We start from the raw sequence: 25,647 nt of genomic DNA, 5'->3' as shown, positions 1-25,647 counted from the left end.
CTGTGTCCCCTGGCTGGGTGACAGCTGTTGCTTCCTGATCTTCCCTACCAGGGGCAGAGTGCACTAAGGTGTGAGACGATGCTATTCTTCCTAATACTTAGTGGTACTTGTCTCTTTCTGCTCTGTTCTTACTCTGGGCCTTGTTTTGCAAAATATAATTAAACTGTTAGCACAGTTTTTCACAGCCCTGGCTTCCAGAAGTGTGACACCTTCATTCTTCATTGAGGCACTAAATACATTTGGTGGTTGGCTTTCATTTATAGTGCTGGCCAGAAGAGCTGTGCAAGAGTACATCATTACGTCAATCAAAGAAGTTTTGAGGATTCACTTCAACCGTGTGGTGGAGCTGAAGGTGAGGTCCTGGAGCCTGCAAGGCTGATGTCTGGCATGTAGTCTGGGTCTGATGGCAGGTGGTAAGATCCCTAGAGTCTCTGTGTCCTCTGTCCCACCCCTCTCCTGGTTCATACTACTTTTCCTCTGCGTCTCCACTCACATGTCATTTTACTGTTTGTGTGGAGGGGGATCCATTGGCAGAGTTTGAACAAAGAGACTTCTGACCAGAGGTGGCACAGTTAGGGTGATGGCTTTAACAGTTTTGCTTTCCTTGATTTACTTTAATAAATGACTTGGATTTGGGCTTCGGTTACTGCATCTTTCTGTACATTCAGTGAGCTAGAGATGGATTTCCACACTGTTTATGTTACACCCATGATGGTGTCCCTTTCCCAAATAAACTCAGAAAGCCCTGCTAGCTAGTCCTGTCCCATGTCTAACCAGCACCATGAGCCATGTATGTGAAATGAGACTTATCTGAACTAAATGTACTGAAAGTGTAAAATGTACCAGATTTCAAAGCTGCAGTGAACAGAGCAGTGCAGAATACATTGCTGATAATTTTGCTACTGACTACACACTAAAAAGATGCTTCATGTATTAAGTGAAATGTATTTAAGACTAATTTCACCTGCTCCTCTGCTTTTCATTGTGTTTTCCAAAAAATTTAAAATTGTTTAAGTGACTTCTGTTATGTTTATTTTGAACCATGGGGCTCATTTAAGTGTGGCTTAAATACAACAATCTTGAATTTTCCATAACTCATTATTTAGTCCACATTACTGGCTATTCCCTTTCTTGCTGGTCCTGTACTTTTGTGCCATTTTGTGAAGGTTGGGATAATGTAAAAGTAAAACAAAACAAAATCTTGATTATCTTTGAAGCATTTATCCTTTCATTCAAACTGCCAATATTTATTAATACACGTTTTATTTAATTTATTATTTTTCTATCCAACACAAGTCCCTTTAAGTTTGAATTGTCTTTTTATTTTTCATTTCCCTAGGTTTATGAAATGTTCACTGACTTCACGTTTCTGGTCACATCTGGCCCTTTTGTTTACACGGCAATATCTGTCATTAATGTCCTACTTAATAGCAAACTTGTGCGCGACCAAACTCCTTTAATCTTGTCTGTGAAACCATCTTTCCTCGTGCCAGAGCCCAGGTTTCAAGTTCAAACAGGTGAGACAACTGAGTGAGGATGTTTTGGTTTGTATGGAGAACTTCATTTTTTAAAATATTTTTTTAAATTGGGGATTATGGGCCAGCAAGGTGGCTCATTGGGTAATGTCGCTTGATGCCAAGCCTGATGCCCTGAGTTTGATCCCTGGAACCCATATGGTAGAAGGAGAAAATTGAGGCCTACAAGTTGTCCTCTGACCTCTACATGTACACACATACAATACACACATACCCACATACACTCACACACACAAATTAATTAATTGATTAATTAATGTAAAATTGGGGATTATTTTTAAATTTACTCATTGATTTATTGAGACAGAGTCATGTATGTTCCAAGACTTCAGCTCCTGGTTTCATGTGAACCTTCTGACTTGGCCTCCTGAGTAGCTGAGATCACATGCCTGGGCTTCTTGCTACACCAGGCTCTGTTATTTAATTAAAAAAAAAAAAAAAGACTTTATAATCATGGAAAAATCAGGAACATACAGAAGTACACAGAATAGTTTAATGAACCCCCTGGACCCACTGTATGCTTTGAATAGTGTTCAGTTCTTTAATGTGTGCATGTGTGTGCATGCATGTGTAGCCCAGAGGACAGCCTCAGTGTTGTTCCTCAGGCACCTTACACTTCGGTTTTTGAGACAGGAACTCTCTCTGGCTTGCAACTCATCAAGTAGGCTAGGCTGTCTGACCAGCCAGCCCCAGGGATCCACCTGTCTCTACCTCTTCTTCAGCACTGGGATTACAAGCAAGTGCCACTACATTTGGCCTTTTTAAAAATATGGATTGAGGGATGGATCTCACATCCTCCTCATGCTTGCAAGGCAAGCACTTTGCTGAATTAACTATCTCCCTGGTCCCAGCAGCTTTCAATTCTTGGTCAGACATCTTCCACCTACACACCCATCTAATTTTCTTCACGTTTCGCAGTAAATCTTGGGCACCATATCATTTTATTCATAAATACCTCAGCCTGTATCTCCAAAAGAAAAGGATTCTTAAGCATTCATGCAGACACACACACACATACAGCCCTAGCTGTAGCATACTCCCAAAGTTAACAGTAATTCCTTTATATCACATTAAGTTTTTATTATGGACATTCTCAATCATGTACAAATGTAGAGTGCATAACATATTAAGTTCACATATGCTTTATTGATAAGCTTAAAAATAATCAAGATTTTTACCAGTTTTCAAACAAAATTGGTAAAACTTTTTTGAAGGTGTAAGAATGTTTTAATGTGATGCCAGATGCTATGTCATTTCACTTGTGCACACTTAATAATTCTTCTGTAATGAGTTTTATATATTTGGAAGATTTCTGAGTTGTATCTTCTGCTGTATAGATTATTATCCTAGTCTGGATATGAACTTCTGGTCTGAAATGGTTCTGCTGACTCAGCCTTCTGAGGGACTGAGACCACAGGCATGCCTTCACGTTACATGGATTCATTTGGTGAAAAGTTGGTGTTCTACATTTCTGTAAGACAAAACTGAGAAATAATGTGACCTACCCATGAGCCTAGGAATCAACCAAGTAGCCCTGTACAACGTTCTGTAACCCTAAGAAGAGTTGAGCAGCCCAGTCTCAGAAGCTATGCCCATTGAGTCTCTGAGAAGCAGCAAGCAATCCTGACAACCTGCTTTCAACCCCAGGAAACACCTTGTTAGCCCACCCTCAGCAGCTTGGCCCCCAGAGACCTCTGTAAAGTCACCTTTACAGCCCTCATCCTGCCAGAACATTTTGCCTCCCGTAGGACCCTTAGACCCTGACAGTTGCCCTGCCCAGTAATTGGGAATGCTGTGCACTCACCATGATGCACTGGGGTAGTCTTGTCTCTAAACAACCTGTAGAAACTGACTTCTATCCCAGAGTTGGTGGTGCACTCTTAGAACTTCTGCAGCCTACGCCAGTGGGACACTTGCAGACACAGTCCATATTGATTACAGCTGAAGGAATTGTTACAGGCACTGTACCTGAAACCAAAGCCAATGCAGCTTTTCCAGCTGACACCATAGCACACATGGCCAGGAGAAAGTCCTTTATTTTGAAAGTCATCCTGTAAAATTGATAGAAGCAATGAATCCAGTAGACATACAAATGTCAATGTAGGGAGACAAGAGGGATGAAAAGCAAGGCAGCCCAGCACCTCTAAGAGAACACAGTAACTCTCTAGCAATAGACCCTAAACAAAAAGAAATTGATGGATTGCCTGGAAAAGAATTACAAAATAGGGACTGGAACAATATCTCAATGGTTAAAAGCACTGGTTGCTTTTGCAAAGGATCCAGGTTTCATTCCCAGAACCTTCAATAGTGGCTAACAACCATCAGTAACTCAAGTTCCATGGGATCCAGTGCCCTCTTCTGACCTCCATGGGCATTGTACAACATGGGTGCACTTACATACATCCAGACAAAATACTCATACACATAAAATAAAAATGACAAATAAAATATTTTTAAAAAGATTACAAAATAATGATTTAAGGAAGCACACACAGATAGTCCAAGAAGACAATTTATGATATACATGAGAAATTTGGCAAAAAGTTAAATACCATAAAGAGTGTACCAAGTAGAAATCATGGAACTAAAGAATGTAGTCAGTGAAACAGAAAATATAGTTGAGCCCCTCACCAGCAAGATACATCAGGCAGGAGAAAATATGTCTGAGCTGGAAGACAAGATTTTTGAAATAATTCAGATAAGGAAAGAGAAAAGGAAAGAAATTAGGAAGGAAGGAAAAAAAGGAGAGGGAGAAGGGGAGGAGGGAGAGGAAGAAGAGGGGGAGAAGACTTATGGGTCACCATTGAGGAACCATTCATGTTATAGGTGTACCAAAGGACAAGAGAAAAGCCTGGAGAAGTCTATGCAATGAAATAATTGCTGTAAATAGTCCAACTCTTGGAAAAGATGTGGACATCTAGATTCAAGAAACTGAAAGGACCCATAATAAATTAAACACCAAAAGATACCTCTCTAAGGCATATTATAGTCCAGAAAGAGCATTCTAAAAACAGAGAAAAGTGTAAGCCACATGTAAGAGAATTCTCATTGCACTACCTGCAGACTTCTTGGCAGAAACTTTATAGGTCAAGAAAGAATGAGATGAAACAGTTGTGAAAGATACAAACTTACTAACTAAGAATACTATACCTAGCAAAACGGTCCTTCAGAAATGAAAGAAATCATCTTAGACTGGGAAAAGGGGGAATTATAATTACTAGCCTGTCCCTTCGAGAAATGCTTAAGGAAATCTTACACTGGAGGTGTGGGGGGGTGACATTCACCAATGTGAAAACACACGAAAGCATGAAACTCACTAGTAGAAAAGATACATAAAAGAGAAAGAATAAATCAAACCTTATCAACACAGCCAACAGATCACAAAGATGAGCAGTAAGAGAGGAAGAAAGAAGGAAAAGGGCATTAAAAAATAATTTAAGAAAATGACAGGACTATGTCTTTGCTTATCAGCAGTAACCTCAAATGTAAATGGATTAAACCTCCCAGTTAAAAGATATAAACCAACAAAATGTATAAAACAAAACAACAAATGAACAAAAAGCAAGACCTAGTTTCTTGCCTACAAGACATTCACTTCACCAGTAAAGACACATATAGGCTGAAAGTGAAGAGATGACAAAAAGGTTTACTATGTAAAGGGAAACCCAAAGTGAATAGAAATAGCTATGCTTATACAAGATAAAACTGTAAAAAGAGACAAAACGGTCACTACAGAATGATAAAGGAGTCAATTCAATAAAAAGAAATAACAGCTGCAAACGTATACACATTCAGTGCTGGAGCACCCAGTCATATAAGACAAATATTGCGTGGGCAAGGGGGGCTAGTGAGATCGCCTAGCAGGTAAGGTGTCCGCTGTCCAGCCTGACCACCTAAATTTGATCTTGGGATGCTGTGGCAGAAAAAGCTGACGTCTGCAAGTTTTTTTTTTTTCTTCAGACATGCACATAAAACAAATAAAAATGTAATTAAATGTATTTAAAAATCTCAAAGGAAAGACAGATTCTAATCCAAAAACAGTATGAATATCAAAAATCCATCTTCATCAGGGAACGATCATTCAGACCAAAAAACAAGAAAACCCCAAACAAACATTGGAGTTAAACTATAGTATAAAACAGATACCTACTAGACATTCACAGAACATTTCATCATCTGGGCACAGTGGCACACACCTTTAATCCCAGCCCTGGGGATGCAGAGGCAGGCTGATCTCTATGAGACTGAGGCAAGCCTGGTCCACACAGTGATTTCCAAGTGGGCTAAGACTAGGGAGACCCTGTCAAAAAACAAACAAACAAACAAAACAACCAAAAAACCAGAGACCAACAAAAACCAAAACCGAACATTTCCTCAAAGTGCTTCAGAATACACCTGTTGTCACTTGGGATATCCTGCAGGAGAGACCACATGTTCTGCCACAAAAGAAGCCTCAATAAATTTTTAGAACTTGAAATATAGTGTGCATCTTCTCTGACCACAATGGAATCAAACTGGAAATCAATAAGAGCAGTTTTGGAAATTCTACAAAAGCATGTAAACTAAACAATATTCTCTTGCTTAACCAGTGGATTCATGAAGTAATCAAAAAGGAAATTTAAAAATTTCTTGTGACAAATGAAGACACAATGTACCTAAACCTATGGATATAACAAAAGCAGCACTAAGAAGGCGGCCCATACCCACTTTCCTTAAATTAATCTAATGACACAACCCAAGGAATTAGAAAAGCAAAAAGCAATCAAATTCAACTTAGTAGAAGGAACAAAATAAAGATTATGGCAGGAGTTAGTGGAATACGCACACGCACAGAAGATCAATGAGATGAAGAGCTGCTTTTTTGAAAAGATAAACAAGACTGACAAGTCTTTAATGATACTAGCCAAGAAGTGAGGAAGAAAAAGGCAAAGGGACTCCAAATGATCAGAGATGAGGGAGACATTACAACTGATGCCGTAGAAATCCAAAATACTACTGGGGACTATATGAGTGAACAAATTGGAAAGCCCAGAAGAAACAGACGTGTTTCTTGATATTTATCACCTACCAAGATTGAACCACGACTATATAGAAAACCCAGACAAGCCACTAGCAGGTAATAAGGTTAAATCACTGGTAACAGGAGACTTACCAGAAGCCTAGGACTGGCTGGCTTCTCTGTTGCTTTACAAAGCCTTCAAAGAACTAATGGCAGTTCTCAGATTGCTACAGAGTGTTGATAAGGGACGAAACCCTTCTGAACACAATTTATGAGGCTACATTACACTGAAAGCAAAATCAGTCAAAGACACAGCAAAAAAGAAGAACCACAAGACCAATATTTCAGATGAATATAGGTGTAAAAATTCTCAGTAAAATACCAGTGAATCAAATCCAATAGCTCACAAAATATTATATACCATGATCAAGTATGATGGTTGAATCTATGCAAATTAATGAACAATATGACCACATTAACAAAATGAAGGTCAAAAAGCATGATCATTCAACAGATGCAAAAAGGTGTTTGATAAAAATTCAATACCGTGGGCTTGGAGAGCTGCTCAGCAGTTAAGAGCACTTATCACTCTTCCAGAGGACCTGGGTTCTATTCCCAGCACTCACATAGTGGCTAGCACCCACCCTTAACTCCAGTTCCAGGGGATCTGATGCCCTCTTCTGGCACCATAGGCACCAGGCACACACCTTGTGTACTTACATGCATGCAGATAAAACACTCGTACAGGGGGCTGGAGACATGGCTCAGTAGTTAAGAGCACTGGCTGTTCTTGCAGAAGGCCCAGGGTTTGAATCCCAGCTGTAACTCCAGTTCCAGGGGAATCTGACCCCCCTCTTCTGACCTCCACAGGCACTACATGACACAGGTGCACTTACACACATGCAAGCATAACAGTCATACACATAAAAATAAATATATAAACAAAACACTCATACACATGAACTAAAAGTAAATTCTTAAAAAATTCAACATCCTTTTATGATAACCCTCAAAAAATTGATTATATAAGTAATTTACCTCAACACAGTAAAGGCTGTGTACAAAATACCTGTGGCCAATGAGGAACAGCTGCAGCTGTTTCCTTTAAGATCAAGAAGAAGACAAAGATAAGTGTCTTCATCATCGTATATCAGCAAAGTATTGGAAGTCTTAGCCAGCCCTGTCAGGTTCTCAGGGGAGGAGGAAGTCAAAGTATTCCTGTTTGAAGACAACCAGATTTTATATATAGAAAGATCTTTTATTTTAATTACTTTTAATCTTATGTGTATGACTGTTTTGCTCTCTCTCTCTCTCTCTCTCTCTCTCTCTCGTATATATATGTGCATATATGCATGCAATGCCCACGAAGTCCAGAAGAGGGCATTGAATCCCCTGGAACTAGAGTTACAGGTGGTTATTAGCATGTGGGTGCTAGGAACTGAACCCAGGTTCTCTGCAAGAGCAACCAGTGCTTTTAACACTAAGCCATCTCTCCAGTGCCCTATACAGAAAGATCTTAAGCCATCACCAAAAACCCATTTTAACTAATGAATGGATTTAATGGGGTTGCATGATACCATATCAGCTTTTTTAATATATCAGTAATAAACTAAGAAAAAAAAGTCAAGAAAGCAATCCCAGTTACAATGGCTTACCAAAAAAACTACCAATAGGAGTAAATTTAACCAAGGAAGTGAATGACTGCTATACAGCAAATTATGATGCATTAATGAAAGACAGAAAAAGGAAAAATGTCCAGATTACCAAAAGTGATCTGCAGATTGGTGCAGCTCATATCAAAATACTAGTGACAGTCTTTGCAGAAATGAGACAGAATGGGCTTCTAAAATTTGTATGGAACCAAAAGCCACAACACACACCAAAAACAAAAACAAAAAACAAACCCACAAAGAGGACCAATAGGATAGCCAGAGGGAAAAGAAGGCTGGAGCCATTGTAATGCCCACTTCAAAATAGTCTACAAAGTGATATTAATGGTACTGCATAAAAACAGACACGTAGGCCAAAAGAACATTCTAGAGAACCCAGAAATAGTCGGACTGATTTTTGACAAGTGTATATACTGGAGAAAGTATAGTCTCTTCAATAAACAGTACTGGAAAAACTGGCTATTTTTATGCAGGAGAAAGAAACTAGACCCCTATCTCTCACCATACAACAGAAACTAACTTGTAAAGATTTAGAGACCAAAATGTAAGATCTCAAACTATAAAGCCAGTAGGAGACATCGAGTTGCTTTTAGGAGATTGGTCTAGGCAAAGATTATTTTGAATAGGCCCATAAAAGTACTGGCACCAAAAGCAAACACCAATAAATGAGCTGACACAAAACTAAAATCTTTTGTACAACAACAGTAACAACAGAGAAAAGAGACAGCTTGCAGAATGGGAGAGAATATTTGCAGACCATTCATCTGACAGAAAATTCATTTCCAGAATATATAAATAACTAAGCAGCAAACCCTCGAGTAAATGAATTTAAAAAAATGGGCAGGCTAGCCGGGTGTGGTGGCGCACGCCTTTAATCCCAGAGGCAGAGGCAGGCAGATGTCTGTGAGTTCAAGGCCAGCCTGGTCTACATAGTGAGTTCTAGGCCAGCTGGGCCTACAGGGAGCCCCTATCTCAAAAAGACGCCCCCCCAAAAAAAAGGGCAGTCTAATGCCTAGCACACCGGAAGCAGAGGCAGGCAGATTTCTGGGAATTCAAGGGCAGCCTGGTCTACATAGTGAGTTCTAGGCCAGCTGGGCCTACAGGGAGCCCCTATCTCAAAAAGACGCCCCCCCAAAAAAAAGGGCCGTCTAATGCCTAGCACACCGGAAGCAGAGGCAGGCAGATTTCTGGGAATTCAAGGGCAGCCTGGTCTACATAGTGAGTTCTAGGCCAGCTGGGCCTACAGGGAGCCCCTATCTCAAAAAGACGCCCCCCCAAAAAAAAGGGCCGTCTAATGCCTAGCACACCGGAAGCAGAGGCAGGCAGATTTCTGGGAATTCAAGGGCAGCCTGGTCTACATAGTGAGTTCCAGGGCAGCTGGGGCTACAGGGAGACCCTATCTCAAAACAGACCCCCCCCCCCCCCAAAAAAAGGGCAGTCTAATGCCTAGCACACCGGAAGCAGAGGCAGGCAGATTTCTGGGAATTCAAGGTCAGCCTGGTCTACATAGTGAGTTCTAGGCCAGCTGGGCCTACAGGGAGCCCCTATCTCAAAAAGACGCCCCCCCAAAAAAAAGGGCAGGCTGGAGATGTGGCTTAGTAGGTAAAGTGCTTGCATGACGATCTGATTCTCAGCTCTCATTGTAAAAGCCGGCTATGGCAGTAAGTGCCTGTAATCCTAGCACTGGGTAGGCTGAGACAGGAGAACCTCTGGGACTTGCTCATCAGCCAGTCGAGCTCAGTCAGCAAGCTTCAGATTCAGTGAGAGACCATGTCTCAAAAAATAAGGTGAAGAGCAATTGAGAAAGGCATCTGACGTTGACATCTTGCCTATACACGCGTGTGCACACACATGCATTTGCACACATATACACGTGCACACCCCCTCTCTCCACACAATGAGCAAATGAGCTGAATAGACATTTTTCAAAGCAAGATATACAAATGGACAGTAAGGTTATGGAAAAGTGCTCACCACCACCAATCAGGGAAGTGCAAATCAAAACCATAGTGAGGAACCACCTCACCTCAGTGACTTATCAAAAAGACACAATTAGCCAAGGCTAATGAGGATGCAGAGAAAGGCAGTTTCATTGTATGATTTGTTTGTTTTGGATTTCTTTGCTTCTTTATGTGTCTATTTGTTGAGTGTAATGTGTATATGTGTGGGTACATGAGTGCCACCACATGCATGGGATCACAGGTCAACTTGTGGGAGTCGGTTTACTCCTTCCAGTATGTGGTTTCTTACAATTAAACTCAGATTATCAGGGATGGGGGCAAGCAAGTGCTTTTACTGCTCAGCTATCTCGATGGCCCTGGTTTCTTTGTTTCTGTTTGTTGTTTGTTCTGATCACATAATTTCTGCAGCTGAAGTCACAACAAGCAAGATATGCAATGAACCCATGTGTTCATTAGCAGATGGATGAAGAAATATGGCATAAATGCACAATGGAATATTATTCAGCCATAAAGAACAAATCCCCTAGCTTATATAGATGGAACTGGAGAATGATATGTTAAGTAAAATATCAAAAACAAAAGGCAGAGGACCCAGGTTTGGTTCCCAGCAGCTAGCAACTGTCCATAACTCCAGTTCCAGGGGATCTGACACCTTATTCTGGCCTCTGTGGGCATCGCACGCATGGGTGCACATAAATATATGTGGCAAAACACTCATACACATAAAACATAAAATCACTAGTAGAGGTAATTTTGAATATTTCCAACACAAAGAAATAATAAATGTCTTAGGGACAGATATGTCAGTTACTCCGATGTGATCATGGCACATTGTGTACATGTATGGATATAAGATGATCTTTAAAGTCAGGCGTGGTGGTGGACACCTTTAATCCCAACACTTGGGAGGCAGAGGCAGGTGGATTGCTGCAAGATTGAGGCCAAGAGGCTGCAGGGAGACCCTGTCTCAAAAAGACCGAAAAAAAAAGAGAAAAAATTATCTTTAAAAAGGAAATAATGTGAGGATGGAGAGATGGTTCAGCGGTTAAGAGCACTGGTGGCTCTTGCAGAGGACCTGGGTTTGATTCCCAGTGCCCACATGGCAACTAACAACTGTCCATAACTCCAGTTCCAGGGGATTCAGTACCCTCTTCCGACCTCCATGGGCATTGCATGACACGAGTGTACTTACAAGGCCAGCCTGGTCTACATAGTGAGTTCCAGGCCAGCTGGGGCTACAGGGAGACCCTATCTCAAAAAGATGGAAGGAAGGAAGGGGGGAGGGAGGGAGGGAGGGACTGGATAGATGGCTCATTGGTTAAGAGTACTGACTGCTCTTGCAGAGGACCTGGGTTTGATTCCCAGTGCCCACATGGCAACTAACAACTGTCCATAACTCCAGTTCCAGGGGATTCAGTACCCTCTTCCGACCTCCATGGGCATTGCATGACACGAGTGTACTTACACACATGCAGGCAATACACTCATACACATAAATAAAAATAATAACATATTTTTTAAAGGAACTCATGGTTCATGTGCTGTGGATGAAATAGTTTGTCTCAATACTGTTTTTCCTCTTTTCATTCATTAAGCAACACCCCATTCATGGACTGTGGTTGCTGTCTTTTTTTTCAGTACTTCAGTTTGTACCTCCAAGCGTGGACACTGGCTTCTGCAACTTCACTCAGAGCATTGAGAAAGGCCTGATGACAGCGCTCTTTGAAGTGAGAAAACACCAGGGGACATATAACCTCACTGTGCAGGTGAGAGTGCCACGGAATGCAGAGCAGGATGCTCTGCCCTTTAAAGGAAGATGCCCTCCCCTGGAGGAACCCGGCTCAAGTGGGCTGGAGCCGGCCTCTTGCAGGGCAGCTCTACATAGAGCATTTGTGAACTGAGCATCGCTGGGGATTTCAGAGAAGCCGGAAACCAGGGAGTTCAGATACAGTGAGGTGAAGAGAGATGGCCTTGTGCAGGGAACTCAAGAATGTTCTGACAGGGAATGATATTGAGTTAAACAGACAGTGGGGCAACACCTAAATATGCTTCCCTTTTTCTATAGGTTGAGTATTCCAGATCTGGAAGGCTTGGTGCCAGAATTGTTTCGTATGACAGGCTTTTCTGTGAGATTTAGGAATGCCTGCATAGACTTTACTAGTTGAGCTTCCCTAACATGCAAATAGGAAAATCTAAACTTTTCTAAGCATCAACATCATGCTTCAAAGGTTTTGGATGTTGGAGTGCTTTAGTTTTCACAACAGGGATGCTCCATCTGTGTTGGGAGGTAGGGGCACATGGGATATAGTGCCTCAGTCAAACATGGAGGAGACTTTTGATCAAGGGACTGGTGTCATATGTACTGTATATGAACTGCTGATGTTTTGTGATCCTCCCCTACCCCTGTAATCTTTGTTTCCTTCCTGAAATGTGAATGTGAAGTCACTTTCTTTTTTTTTGTTGGGTTTTTTTTTTTTTTTTTTGGTCTTATTGAGGCAAGGTCTTCCTGTAGCCTTAGTTGGCCTAGAACTCGCTATGTAGACCAGGCTGAGCTCAATCTCACAGAGATGTGCCTGCCTCTGGAATTAAAGGTGTGCACCACCATGCTGGGCCTGAATTCACTTTCTTAATTTTCTCTCATGTGGTACTTATCTTTTCATTCTCTATTCTTGCAATCTCTGTTCTCCAAGTCACTAATTTTGCCTTCAGCTCTGTCTGTTATGTTACTCATACTGAGAGTTTTCAGTGGTCATTTCCCCCAATTGTCTTTGCTCTTTTTTCACTGAAGTCTTTCTGATGTGGCATCAGCTTCAGAGTCTCTGAGGATAATTGCAGGATTTAATGTTTGTTCTTTCATTTCCTACACTGTGATGCCTACATGTTGTTCGCTCTGCAGTTGATCTTGTCCTTTGCTTTTGTGCTAGAGGTGGTTTTGTTTCTAGAGGTGGTTGGTTGGTAGGTGGTTGGTTGGTGGTTAGGGATGGAGGTTAGGTTAATTTTGGCAGTTGGCCTGTCTTTCCCTTTCAGCCATGGAGGTTCCTTCTGGGTCAGCCCTGTCTCCAGGTGGGAGAATTCATCTGGGCAGAATGTGTGTGGGTGCACCAAGCTGCACAGCTTGTGGTCAGAGAGAAATGATAGACTGGCCCCACCCTCCTGTGTCAAGGTGGGGAGGCGCTCCTCTGGATGGAGCCCACTGAGTGTTTTCCATGGTGCAGCCTCTTTCCTTTCCTTTTCTTTCCCCTTTGTGTCTTGTATGCTCTGGTGTGCACTGGAATTAGCCATTCCCACCCTCCTTGCTGAGGGTCTGAACCCACAAGAGGCCTTTGGTCTCCTCAGTGAGGGTCTCATTTTCCTCAGAGGACAGTTCTCTGGGCTATTCTGAGGTGCCAGGGGCTGTTGGTGCCTGTATTGACCTGGGTAGAGAAAGAAGAGGAAGGCGGTCAATTGTGCTCTTAGCAAGCAGCCTCTTAATTAATTATACTGACTCCTGCTCTATAAACGGCTTTTGGTGTCAGGTCCTTGGCTCTCTCCAGGGGGACTCCCTAGGCCCTCTTGGGGAGCCTTGGGTGTGCCTATGTGTGTGTTTTGGGTTTTGTTTCTCTCAGTTCTGGTTTATTTCAGGATGATCCTGTCATTTCTCCCTCTTCCAGACATTTGACAGAACTTCTGGTCTTCTTCCATTCTCAGTGCTGTTGTGGATTTACCCACTTTGTTCAGCTTACTGCTATTTCAGTGAGATTTGGGGCAGGAGGCAGATGGGGGGAAGGACTGTAAATGTTTGTGTTCATTCATCATTTAATGTAAAAAACATTCCCAGTAAACTGAGTGTTTGAAGTCTGGAAAAAGGAAACAAGGTTAGAGACGGTCGCTCTTCCTTTAAAAACTTTATGCTCTTTTTAGTCATGCTTCTTGACACTTAACCTGTGATCCCAACACTCTAAGGCAGGAGGTTTAGAGGTTTCCAAGCCTACCTGGGCAACATAGTGAGATCCTGTCTTAGAAAACAAAAACAAAACACCCTTTCACTTTATCCCCTTTTAAAAAAATTCATCAGGAGCCGGAGAGATGGTTCAGCAGTTAAGAGCACTGGCTGCTCTTGCAGAAGACCTGGGTTTGGTTCCCAGAACCCACATGGTAGCTAGCAACCATTTGTAACTCTGGTTCCAGGGGATTCAGCTTTCTCTTCTGGCCTCTGTGGGCACTGCATGCATGGGTACACTTATATACATGCAGGCAAAATACTCATCCACAGAAAATAAAAATAAATAAAATTTAAATATTGATCAGAGAACATGTGAGAGACATTGCAATTATGCTTTCATCTCAATATTTTATTCTACAAGCTTCTTCTGATTTCCTGCTTGCAGATTGTGAATGTCACCATTGGATCTTCGAGAGTGGCTCCTCGGAGGGGCCCTGTGAACATCATCTTTGCTGTCAAAGGCATGCAAGGATTTCTGAATGGGTCAGAGGTGAGCGAACTGCTCCGGAACCTGACTGTGGTGGAGTTCAGCTTCTACCTCGGGTATCCGGTGCTACAAATTGCAGAACGTGAGTACTGGCTAGCTCCTTGGAAGCATGAGGGGAAGGGCTGTGGGTATTTTTGTGGGTGGACTGCTTTTTCAAAAATCCATTTAACCTTAAAAAGACACTGTTTTAGAGCAGTTTTTGGTTCATAATAAACAGGATCCAGTGGAATGGGAGATTTCTCCTGAGCTCTTGCTCTCTCACAGGTACCGCTTCTCCATCTCCACATCCCTGCTTGAGCGGTCCATAGGTTATAGCCAGTAGACACACTCTAACACACAGGTGTCCCCCAGAATCTGTAGCTTATGGTAGGGCTCTGTGTCAGGCTCTGTGTGGGTTTGAACAAATGTATTGTGATCTGTACCGGCCTTCACTGTAGTCTCACTGGGAATTCTTTCTCCAAAGGGAATGCTTGAGTGAACTCCAGAATAGAAGTCAGGTGAAATCAGAACTTCTCGGTTTCCAGCCAGGGGGTCTCCAGAGGCCTTCTCAGCCCCTGTGCCTCCCTTTACTGTTCACTTTTGAGAGTAAAGGGGTGCTATTAAAAGCATTCTGGCTGAGAAAACAAAGCTGTAGGGTTGGAGAGCAGATCTGTGACTGTTGGGGATAAGGTGTGGGAGGACATTTGATGACAAAAGGGTACTAGGCGATTTGGGGAATGAAACAGTACTGTATCACTTGGTTATTATGCAATTATGCATTTACCCAAACATATAAAATGGGATGCGCCCAATAGTGAATTTTGCTATGTATAAATTTAAAAATATAAAAATGTAATAAATGAAGACAGAACCTTTCTACCTGATTGAAGCAGTCAGATTTCCTGGCAATTGAGGGGGAAGGGAAAATGTTTACATCAGAAAGTAACACTTTCCAGTATTGAAGTCAGGAAAAAAAAAAATCAAGTTCTTTTTTAGAATGGACTGGCCAAATAGCCTAAATTATGATTTTTAATGTTCTTCAACATATTATTAATTGACTTAAGAAGATTAACCTGTAAAATATAAAAGTAGGGAGCTAGAGAAATGGCTCACAGTTAAGAGTGTATACTGCTCTGCTCTCTGAGATCAGTTCCCAACACCCACATCTGGTAGTTCACAGCCACCTGTAACCCCAGCTCCACGGGCTCTGACACCTTTTCTGGCCTCTGTGGGTTACTCACACGTGCACAAACCCAGATGCAGATACACACAGACACGATTAAAAAATGAAATAAATCTTTAAAATATCTATATAAGTGGCCAGAAATAAAGCTATTATTTATATATAATAGTTTTGATTAATGCACAATATATGTACTAATGGCTAAAGTAATAAGTGTGCTGGGCAGCATGAATGCATGGAGACTGTCCCCAGCAAACTGACGCTTGGCCTTGAGGCATGGCTGGGAGAGTCCAGGAGAACTTGCAGGTGACCTCTCTGGGAAGCAGCCTCTGTGATGGGACTGGGGGAACTCTTTCCTTTCATTCCCTTCTCTCCTTGAGACAAAGTGCTCAGATGTGGTACCCCTCTGTCTTCACACTAGTATGGTCATTCACCCTCTTGTATTTAGAGTGCTGTAGTGTAGGAAAGATGATGTGTTCTGATTTACTCTGTACTCCCAGAATGTGTCTTTCTGACTGGTAAAGGCATGTTTTTTACAGATTTCTCTTCTCCAACTCTTTGTTTTTTTGTAGCCTTCCAGTACCCTCAGCTCAACGTATCTCAATTACTGAAGTCCTCTTGGGTTAGAACAGGTATGCTCAGTTTATATAATGTTTTGGGAACTGTAAGAGCAGGGAGGGTATATTGAGAATGACACACCCTTCCTGGTTCCTAAAATCAGGACAAGATGTACCTTAAATTCTTGTCAAAGAATGAATGAGAAAGTGATTCAATTTGGGCTGTGGGAATGTGTCCCACTGAGTTATGGCACAGAAAAGATTGACCTTCTTTAAAATTCATACATCAAGTCCAGGGCACCATCTAATGGAATCCGTGGTCCCCTGACCTGGCACAGGAGGAAGCTCTGAAGCAAGAATCTTTTTATTTCCTAAAAGTGCTATTTGGATGAATAAGGTAGTCCTGGGGACTTCGTCAGGTGTTTAGATGAGCTCGGGCACATGTGAGCTGATATGGCCATAGACAGGGTCATGTATTTAGAGTGAGGACAGTTCAGAACAAGGTTTTCTAACCTAGTCCACAAACTCTTAAGAGACAGTTAAACAGTCACAGTTACCTAGTGTGCAAACAGCACGGTGACCAGTGTGAGGAAAGAATGTGACTAAGTAGAGATACCCACCTTTTATGGGGCTCTGAGACCTTATGTGGGGTTTGCTGCTTTGCATGATACATAGATCCCATTTTTCAGACTTCAAAGTGATTGACTTTCCAAGGGTTGAATCTCAGAGAGGGTTGAAACCAGTTCAGGCACTTGCTGTCCTCCCCCACCCCACACCTTGCTGATAAGTTGATTATCTGTTTAGACAATCTTGTTTGATACAGATTACTTGAGGCTGGCAGATTTTAGACTTAGAATCCAAGTCCTAGATTAGATAGGAACTCCCACTATCTCCAGAAGCTTTGAGATAAGTGCAGGCCTACTGATATTTGTTTGATATTGGGTGGGTGATCTGTGCTCCAAGCTGCTTCAGTGCTGAGCTGGGATTTTGGTCTCCAGTCTGCTGTGGTCTGGGGCCACTTTGAGGGCCCTCATTCACCCTATTCCCTGGTTTCCTCTCCTCAGTATCTTCTTAGAGAGTGCCCCTTCCTGTCCTCCACTGACTTGTTTCTTGTTGAATGCAGTCCTTCTGGGAGTCCTGGAAAAGCAGCTCCAGAGTGAAGTTTTTCCTGCTGAGATGGAACGCAAACTGGCCCAGCTGCTCAGTGAGGTGCCCACCAGGAGACGCATGTGGAGGCGAGCCACTGTGGCTGCTGGGAACAGCGTGGTGCAGGTACTCACTGAAGGAGGGTAGAGAGCAGAGGAAAAGCTCACTGGAAACTTGTTTTCATGCACATGGGAAAATAGTGATATGAACTTGATTGCTCTATTAGGTAGTAACTGAATATGGCAGCGTTGAGGCCAACTAGAGTTCAGATAAATACTGATCAAATCCTTGGTAATTGCTTGACCCAGCACTTGACCTCCAGGAACATAGCAGAAGACTTATTTCTGGCTTCCTGGATCATCATAAAGCTTTGCTTTTCAAAAAGTAATTACCAGCACTTTAACTTGTTTTATGAAATGGAAGATCTCACTGATTGCATCTTAAAAGGGAATCATTGATGGGGAGAGAACTCAGACAGAGAGGGGCATTCTGCTCTCTATTCACACATTTCATCTTCCCCACCAGGATCCTGCCAACCCAAGCTGTCTCCTGTTACCCTAGATCTTCACTCTATAAACTGGCAGGCCACAGAAGGCAGATTTGTTTGAATTGAAAAGTGACCCATTTAAAAATGTGCATACTCACAGAATGCTGGGGGGAGCTGTTACTTATTCCTGTCTCCCTGTGAATGATGTGGATTCCTCCCTTTACCAACTACTGACTTGGAGGGTCATAGAAATTGGAGCTCATAGAGCATTTCAGAAACTCCAGACTAGGGTGAAACTCATCAGCGAAGGGTCGCTGGCGGGCAGGGGTGGGAGGCGGGATGTGTTGAAAACAAGATGTGGAAGTGACTGGGTGGGTCAAGGGTGCCAGTTTTGCTTACAGTTGGCATCCTTGTCCTCCAACGCCTTCTCTGAACGTGTCCGTTTTAGCCTTCTCTATTCCTCCTCCCAGAAACATGGTTCTTAGGTTTCTAAAATAGTTCATTTGCCAGATGTAGTCACAATAGAAAAGTTTAAAAAATTACTATTTTTTTTAAAAACCAGTAGAGAGTAATCATCAAACAAATAAGCATAAATAAAGGAAATGAAAATGAATGATTAAATAAGGCTTTGCCTTATTTAGTAGCCTGTAACTTCATACAGCAGAAGGGCTGAGTGTGTGCATAAAGCAGATATAGAGCATTATGAAACTGGATAATAAGATTGGATGCACAAGCTGCCTAAGGCAGGAATATCACACCTGTGCAAGTTAATCAAGCTATTCCAAGCTGATGCCACGTGACAGATTGCTTATAGACTACACTCTGTTTTTAGTCCTCCTTAGTGTGACCAAACATTCACATGTAGTGTGCAATAGATGTTGTGTACAAAAGTACAAATGATAAAGCGTTCAAGGCTGGCGAGATGGCTTAGTGGGTAAATGTGCTTGCTCCAGTTTGATGACCTGAAATTCACCCCCAGGACCCACATGGTGGAAGGAGGGAACTGGGTCCCGTAAGTTGTCCTCTGACTTCCACATGTATGCTGCGGAATGGGAACACACACACACACACACACACACACACACACACACACACGCACGCACACACGCATGCACGCACACGTGCACACACACACAAATAAACGTAATAAAAATTAATAAAAGAGGCAATTGATAGCTGCTGGGAGAGGGAGAGTCAGTTTTCTTTAAGGGTGTGATGCCTGGTAGGTTGACCAGACTCCAAGGATTGGTTGCACACCCAGAGCATTTGGGGAACACAAATTAGATTCCATAGGCCTTAAAAAAATTAGAGAACATGAAGTTGGGAGAGGGTTGTAGGGTGGGAGCTGAGATGAGGGATGGAGGGTTCTGAATATAATCATAATACATTGTATGAAACACTCAAAGAATCAATAAAATATTTTATTTTTTTCTTTTCTTTTTCTTTTCTTTTTTTTTTTTTGAGACAGGGTCTCACTATGTAGCCTTGGCTAACCTGGAACTCTCTATGTAGATCAGGCTGGCCTTGATCTCACAGAGATTCCTGCTTCTGCTTCCTGAGTGCTGACTCTGAGTAAATAAAAGATAGTTTTTAATTAATAAAAGAGCAGGGCATGGTGGTGCACGCCTTTAATCCTAGCATTTGAGAGACAGGCAGGTGGATTGTGGTTAAGGCCAGCCTATTCTACATAGTGAGTTCCAGGCCAGCTAGGACTATAGGGAGACCCTGTTTCAAAACAAAAAACAAACAAACAAAAATTGAATAAAAGAGAAAAGAAAATATTGAACCAACCTAACCGTCCAGCAATTAGGAAGTGAATAGACAGTAAATCTTTATATATTGGAATACTATACAGCCATTTAAAAAATTAGTAATATAGGGGCTAGAGAGATGGCTCAGTGGTTAAGAGCACTGGCTGCTCTTGCAGAGGACCTGGGTTTGGTTCCCAGCACCCACATAACAGCTAACAACTGTCTGTAACTCCAGTTCCAGGAGATCCAACACCTTCTTCTGGCCTCCATGAGTATTGCACAGCACAGGAGCCCTTAACTTACACACTTGCAGGCAAAACACTCATAGACATAAAATGTAATAAATCAAAAAAAATTTTAATTAGTAATAAAGGAAGATGCTCTAGTAGGAATAGGCTATAAAAAGAAACATGCAGTACAGTCTTGTTAATACAGAATTCATGGGGAGCAGAATGGAAGGAACTAAACCAACCTTTGTAGAAAGGTTTTCTTGAATTCATTGAATGTTGAGATTTTCATTTTTTTTCTTTTATACTTTGTTATATGTTTCTCAATTTTTCTTCAATGGGCTATATCATGTCTATAAATGTCAGAAACTAATTTTTAAATGAAATCGAAGCCTCACTTGAAGTGGTGACTTTCTGATTCCTTGCATATTGTAGCTCCCGATACAAATCTGATTAGCCGTTACTCAGTGAGGATGCTGGATGGAAGTAGACGTTCTGACTGCTGCCTTCAGACTGGAAAACTTGGAGAGTCTTTAGTCAAAGTAGCTATTGTTAGATACCTGAGAAGTAGTTATACTTCCTAAATTTGCCAGACATAGGCTGGAGAGATGGCTCAGCGGCTAAGAACACTGACTGTTCTTGCAGAAGACCAGGGTTTGAAGCCCAGCACCCGTATGACAGCTAACAACTGTCTGTAACTCCAGTTCCAGGGGATCCGACAGCCTCTTCTCTCCTCCATTGCCGTTGCACGACACGGGTGCGCTTATACTGACAATACATGCAATCACATAAAATAAAAATAAGAAATAAAATATTAAAAAATAAAAATAAGCTGGGCGTGGTGGCACATGCCTGTAGTCCCAGCACTTGGGAGGCAGAGGCAGGCAGATCTCTGTGAGTTCAAGGCCAGCCTGGTCTACATAGTGAGTTCCAGGACAGCTGGGGCTACAGGGAGACCCTGTCTCAAAAAAATAAAAAAATAAAAAAATTACCAGACTTTTCAATAGAAAAGGTAGCGGTAGAAAGAAAGCAGATAACAGTCTTCTTGGTTTTCTTGCCCTTTGATATACCCCATTCAACAGGCTAATAAAAATTATCCCCTACAGTACAGTCAGGAGGGAGGGAGCAAGTGGTTTGGAAGCACAGATGTGGTTAGGAAACTGGCCTCAGCAGCAAACAGAGGACAGGACATATGAGCCCTGACAGTGTACTAGTGCTCAGACAGAGTACATGGAATGTTCTTAGGGGTTCAGAGTCTGGACCCATGTTATTAAGGATCTTTGGGAGCTGGAGAAATGGCTCAGCAGTTAAGGGCACTGGCTGCTCTTGCAGAGGACCCTGGTTCAAATCCCAGCACCCACATGGTGAATAACAACTGTCTGTAACTCCAAGGGAATTCTGACACTCTCTCCTGACCTCCGTGGGCATTGCATGACACAGGTGCACACACAGGCAATAAATTTTTTTTTTAAAAAAGGATCTTTGGACATGGTCTGGATGAAGAAGTTCCCAGTGAAGTCATGAAATGATTGATTTGCTGGAAGTTTCCTGAGGTAAAGGAGGAGTCCAGATGCTGTGCCCAGAGCAAGGGGGCACGTCACCAACCCATCCTTATCCTCCTGGAGAGAGAAGTAACAGCCGTGTTTCACTAATGACAACTGTACAAACCAAAAATTCAAATTGCACATGCAAAATAAAGGGCCTGTTGAGCATTTCTCAAGATGTCAGCACAGTGTTTGGCTGATGTCTAAAGGGCAATAAAGTGGTTGCATGTTATTAAGAGAAACAGCATAATGCAATGAAGCAAAATGTCATATTAATGAGATACACTAAATGTACAAGATTTGGAAGCACAGAGAGGTAAATTCTAGGTGACAAATAAGATCATACATATATAAGGCATTTAGCTTGTCTGGAGATTTTTTGATTATCACAGTAGGTAGCACAGGGAGACAAAGTTGGTACTGGCATCTGGTGGACAGGGCACAGGGACGATGCTAACTATCTATTGTCACCTATGTCAGAGGTCAAACATCAGTAATGCCAAGGTTGAGAGCAAGAAGTGCTCTCAGGAAGAAATTAGGTAGAACTATTCATAGTCAGGGTACAGCAGCACCCTCCCAAGACATAGTGGGTTTGTTGGAGGTTGTCAACAATGATTCCAGACTGCCTGGCCATGCCGGTCCTTATGCCCTGTGTATCCCACTGGCTCCTTTGTTTCAGAAATGTTGAATAACACAAAGTGCAATTCTATTCTGCCCAGAAGAACTCTCATTTTAACTGTCTTTCAGAGAGCACTGTGGTGATTCTGGGGCTTTGGGTGGAGTAAGGAGCTTCTTAAGAGGGCTGGAACTAATCCCAGTCTTATTCGGGACCAAGTGGCCCAAGGAGGGGCATCTGGACATGCGAACTTCCTCCGCATTGATGGCTTCTGTACTCTCTCAGGTGGTGAACGTGTCCAGGCTGGAGGGAGATGACAACCCTGTGCAGCTCATCTACTTTGTGGAAAATCAAGATGGAGAGAGACTCAGTGCAGTCAAGTCTTCAGATCTGATCAACAGGATAGACCTTCAGAGAGCAGCCATCATCTTGGGTTACCGAATTCAAGGCACCATTGCCCAGCGTAAGTCTAAGACTTCTAGCCTGTTGGCTGTGCTGGGTCCAAATCCACTTGTGTTTTGATAGTGAGCTCTGAATTTACAGCATTCTGATGTATGATAGTTTTTATCTTGAAACCTTGTCCTGAAGTGATGCTTATGGAAGGTGCCAGTTGTTAATGTTCATTTGCTGAGACCTTTTAATAAAGTGATTTATTATCACTCTGTGTGTGTGCATGCGTGCATGTACATGCACAATGCAAATGTGCCATATGCATGATTGGAGGTCAGAGGACAACTTTGTGGGATCTAATCTTTTCTCCCACTTACATGGATTCTGGGAATTGAATTCAGATCGTCAGGTGTGTATGGCAGGCATTTTTTGGCTGAACCATCTCACTGGCTTCGTTGTTGTGGATTTCTACCTCTATGACCATGGCCATTGCTACTGTTTTTCCTACTTTGCATCTCATAGTCTAGGGTTTATACTGGGTCATAAAACCTTAAATCAACACTAATATTTTCCCCTTCATCCCTATACTATTTCCTTTTAAAAGCTTTGCCTTAGGTAAAATATTGTGCCTGTTCTATTTTTCTTCCAAAATCTTCCCTGTCACACTCTTGCTGGGGATAGCAAGTCACTCAGGAAGCCAGGAGGCACACTCCAAGTGGATTGGCTTCTCCAGGATCTCCTAACACAAAGGCAGCCTTGATCCCTACCCTCTTCAGTCCTGTTCCTCTCCTACCCTTGCCTCACATGGCTCAACCAGTTAGAAAGAGGCATTTGATATTTCTTATTGTTGGAAGGCACTTGGCCCTGCCCCTTGGCAGTGACTGCAGTTAGTACCTCTTTTCCAGCTCTCAGATTTTGGGTAGATACTTAAAATGAAGAAAAAGGAGGGGCACAGAAAATCTTATTTCTCTAAATATGACTTTTCAGATCAGTCTGCTGTTTTATTTAAGCTTAAAATTTTTTTGAATTTTTATTTTTTTCAAGTTTATTTTTATTTTATGTATATGAGTTTTTTGTCTGCATGTATGTAAGTATACTCATGTGTGTAGTGCTAGTGGAGACCAGAAGAGGGCATTGGATTCCCCTGGCACTGGAGTTACAGATGGTTGTTAGTGTGATGTGGGTGCTGGGAACGGAACCTTGGTGGTCTTTGGCAAGAGCAGCCAGTACTCTTAATCACTGAGCCTTCTCTCCAGTCCAATAGTGCAGTTTTAAAAGATAGTGTTGAAATTAATCCTTGGAAGTGAAAGACTCTTGGTGAAATCTGTTCTTGTCCCTAGAGACTAACCTGGGTGAGGGTTACTGGGTACACATCCTTCATCTGATAGAAGATGATGGATGGTTTAAGTGATAATTTTGGGTAGGCTGTGTCAGTGTGCTTGAAATATCTGCATGTTAGTGTGTTCTGTTTAATCAGTGCTTCTGGGGGCTGGAGAGATGGCTCAGTGGTTAAGAGTACTGACTACTTTTGCAGAGGACCTGGGTTTGATTCCCAACACTCACATGGCGGCTGACAACCATCCATAATTCCAGTTCCAGGGGAAATTCAGTGCCCTCGTCTGTCCTCTACAGGCACTGCACAACACGGGTGCACTTACACACATGCAGGCAATATACTCATATACATAAAATAAAAATAATAAAATATTTTTAAAAATCAGTGCTTCCAGAGTTCCAGGGATAATGGTGGGAGAGGTGTTTTAATTATATTTAATTATATTATATTATATATTTTAATTATGTATATATGCGTATGGATTTGTACATGTGTGTACAGTGCCCTCAGATCCCCTGGAGCTAGAGTTACAGGCAGTTGTATGCTGCCTGATGTGGGTACTGGGAATGGAACATGGGTCCTCTGGAAAAGCAATACATACTGTTAACTGCTGAGCCATCTCTCCAGCCCTAAGGTGTAGCCCAGGCTGGTCTCGAACTTGTGATCCTCGTGCCTCCATCTCTTCAGTGTAGCCTGTAGGTGTATGCCCACAATCAGCCTCCCTCCATTTTTTAAACAAGGTTAATTTCAATGGATCTGGGCATCTTTTGTTGTGGTACACAGGGAGTTAGGGAATGATGGAGGTACATTTTTCCAGATACTCTCTTCCAAGTGCTTGTCACTGTCCACAAGTTAAAAAATCAACCAGTGCTGGGCGTGGTAGCGCACGCCTTTAATCCCAGCACTTGGGAGGCAGAGGCAGGCGTATCTTTGTGAGTTAGGCCAGCTTGGTCTACACAGTGAGCTCCAGGACAGCTGGGGCTACCGGGGCACCCTGTCTCAAAAAAAAAAAAAAAAAAAAAAAAAAAGATCAACCAGTGCTGGCTTTTTCTTAAATAATGAGAAATTCCTGTGTAGTTTCCCACAGACTACAAAGCTAAAAGAGAAACCAAAGGTGATAAAATGTGGTTAAATACTTTACCCTCAGCCTCAAAGGACAGAACAGGTAAACTGACAACAATAAAATGTGGTCTGCTATTTTCCCCTACCTAAAACACACATCCTAATTTGGACCATACATGTGACCTGCGACCCCCAGAAAGTACCGATAACCGCTCTGTGACCCTTTCAGGTGGACTTAGGCCTGTATTGGCAAAGTAGGGCTTCTGGACCCTGGCTAACGCTCACATTCCACACAGTGCAGGTGTCTACCTTACTCTTCTGGCAGAGCTTTCCATATTGAGCACACATGCACAAGATCCTGAAAAATCAGAGCTTGATTTCCACACACATGGGGCCCCGTTTTCACACCTGGAGACCTGTTACCCTGTCCACTTTATCCCTCAATAAAAGCCACAGAGGACAAGACACAGGGCAGTCAGGCCTTTCCATCTGCCCACCTTCCCTTAGCAAAGTGTACTTGACTCTTGGTTCATTAAAGGTGTACTTAACCTTTCCCCTGGTCTTCCTGTCCTTCCTTGTCTATGAAGTGTTCTAACTTGAGTCACCTTATCCCAGGACTCCTTTCATCTCATCCTACACCTCTCCTTCCCTGGTTTCATGCTGAAGGCCCTGTGGATGACCGTCTTGGGATTTCAGGGTTGATCAAAGAAGGAAGCATCAGTTCACACCAGAGCC

General features: G+C 42.4%; 1 protein-coding gene across 2 annotated transcripts in view; it reads left to right on the top strand.

The window, feature by feature from the left end:
• Positions 1–25,647, top strand: part of Kiaa1549 (KIAA1549 ortholog) — a 157,033-nt gene that overhangs the window by 69,235 nt on the left and 62,151 nt on the right. For both annotated transcript variants that reach the window (XM_029558836.1, XM_029558835.1), the window contains exons 3-9: positions 264–352; positions 1,340–1,517; positions 11,804–11,931; positions 14,533–14,716; positions 16,369–16,428; positions 17,477–17,625; positions 22,410–22,587. In XM_029558836.1, coding sequence (XP_029414696.1) covers positions 264–352; positions 1,340–1,517; positions 11,804–11,931; positions 14,533–14,716; positions 16,369–16,428; positions 17,477–17,625; positions 22,410–22,587 — 966 coding nt within the window. The remainder of the gene's footprint in view (positions 1–263; positions 353–1,339; positions 1,518–11,803; positions 11,932–14,532; positions 14,717–16,368; positions 16,429–17,476; positions 17,626–22,409; positions 22,588–25,647) is intronic.

Source organism: Nannospalax galili, unplaced genomic scaffold, assembly GCF_000622305.1.
Source record: "Nannospalax galili isolate Female #2095 unplaced genomic scaffold, S.galili_v1.0 scaffold307, whole genome shotgun sequence".
Classification (NCBI taxonomy): Eukaryota; Metazoa; Chordata; class Mammalia; order Rodentia; family Spalacidae; genus Nannospalax; species Nannospalax galili.
The sequence above is the reverse complement of the archived record's forward strand: the minus strand, read 5'-3'. Positions and strand labels throughout refer to the sequence as shown.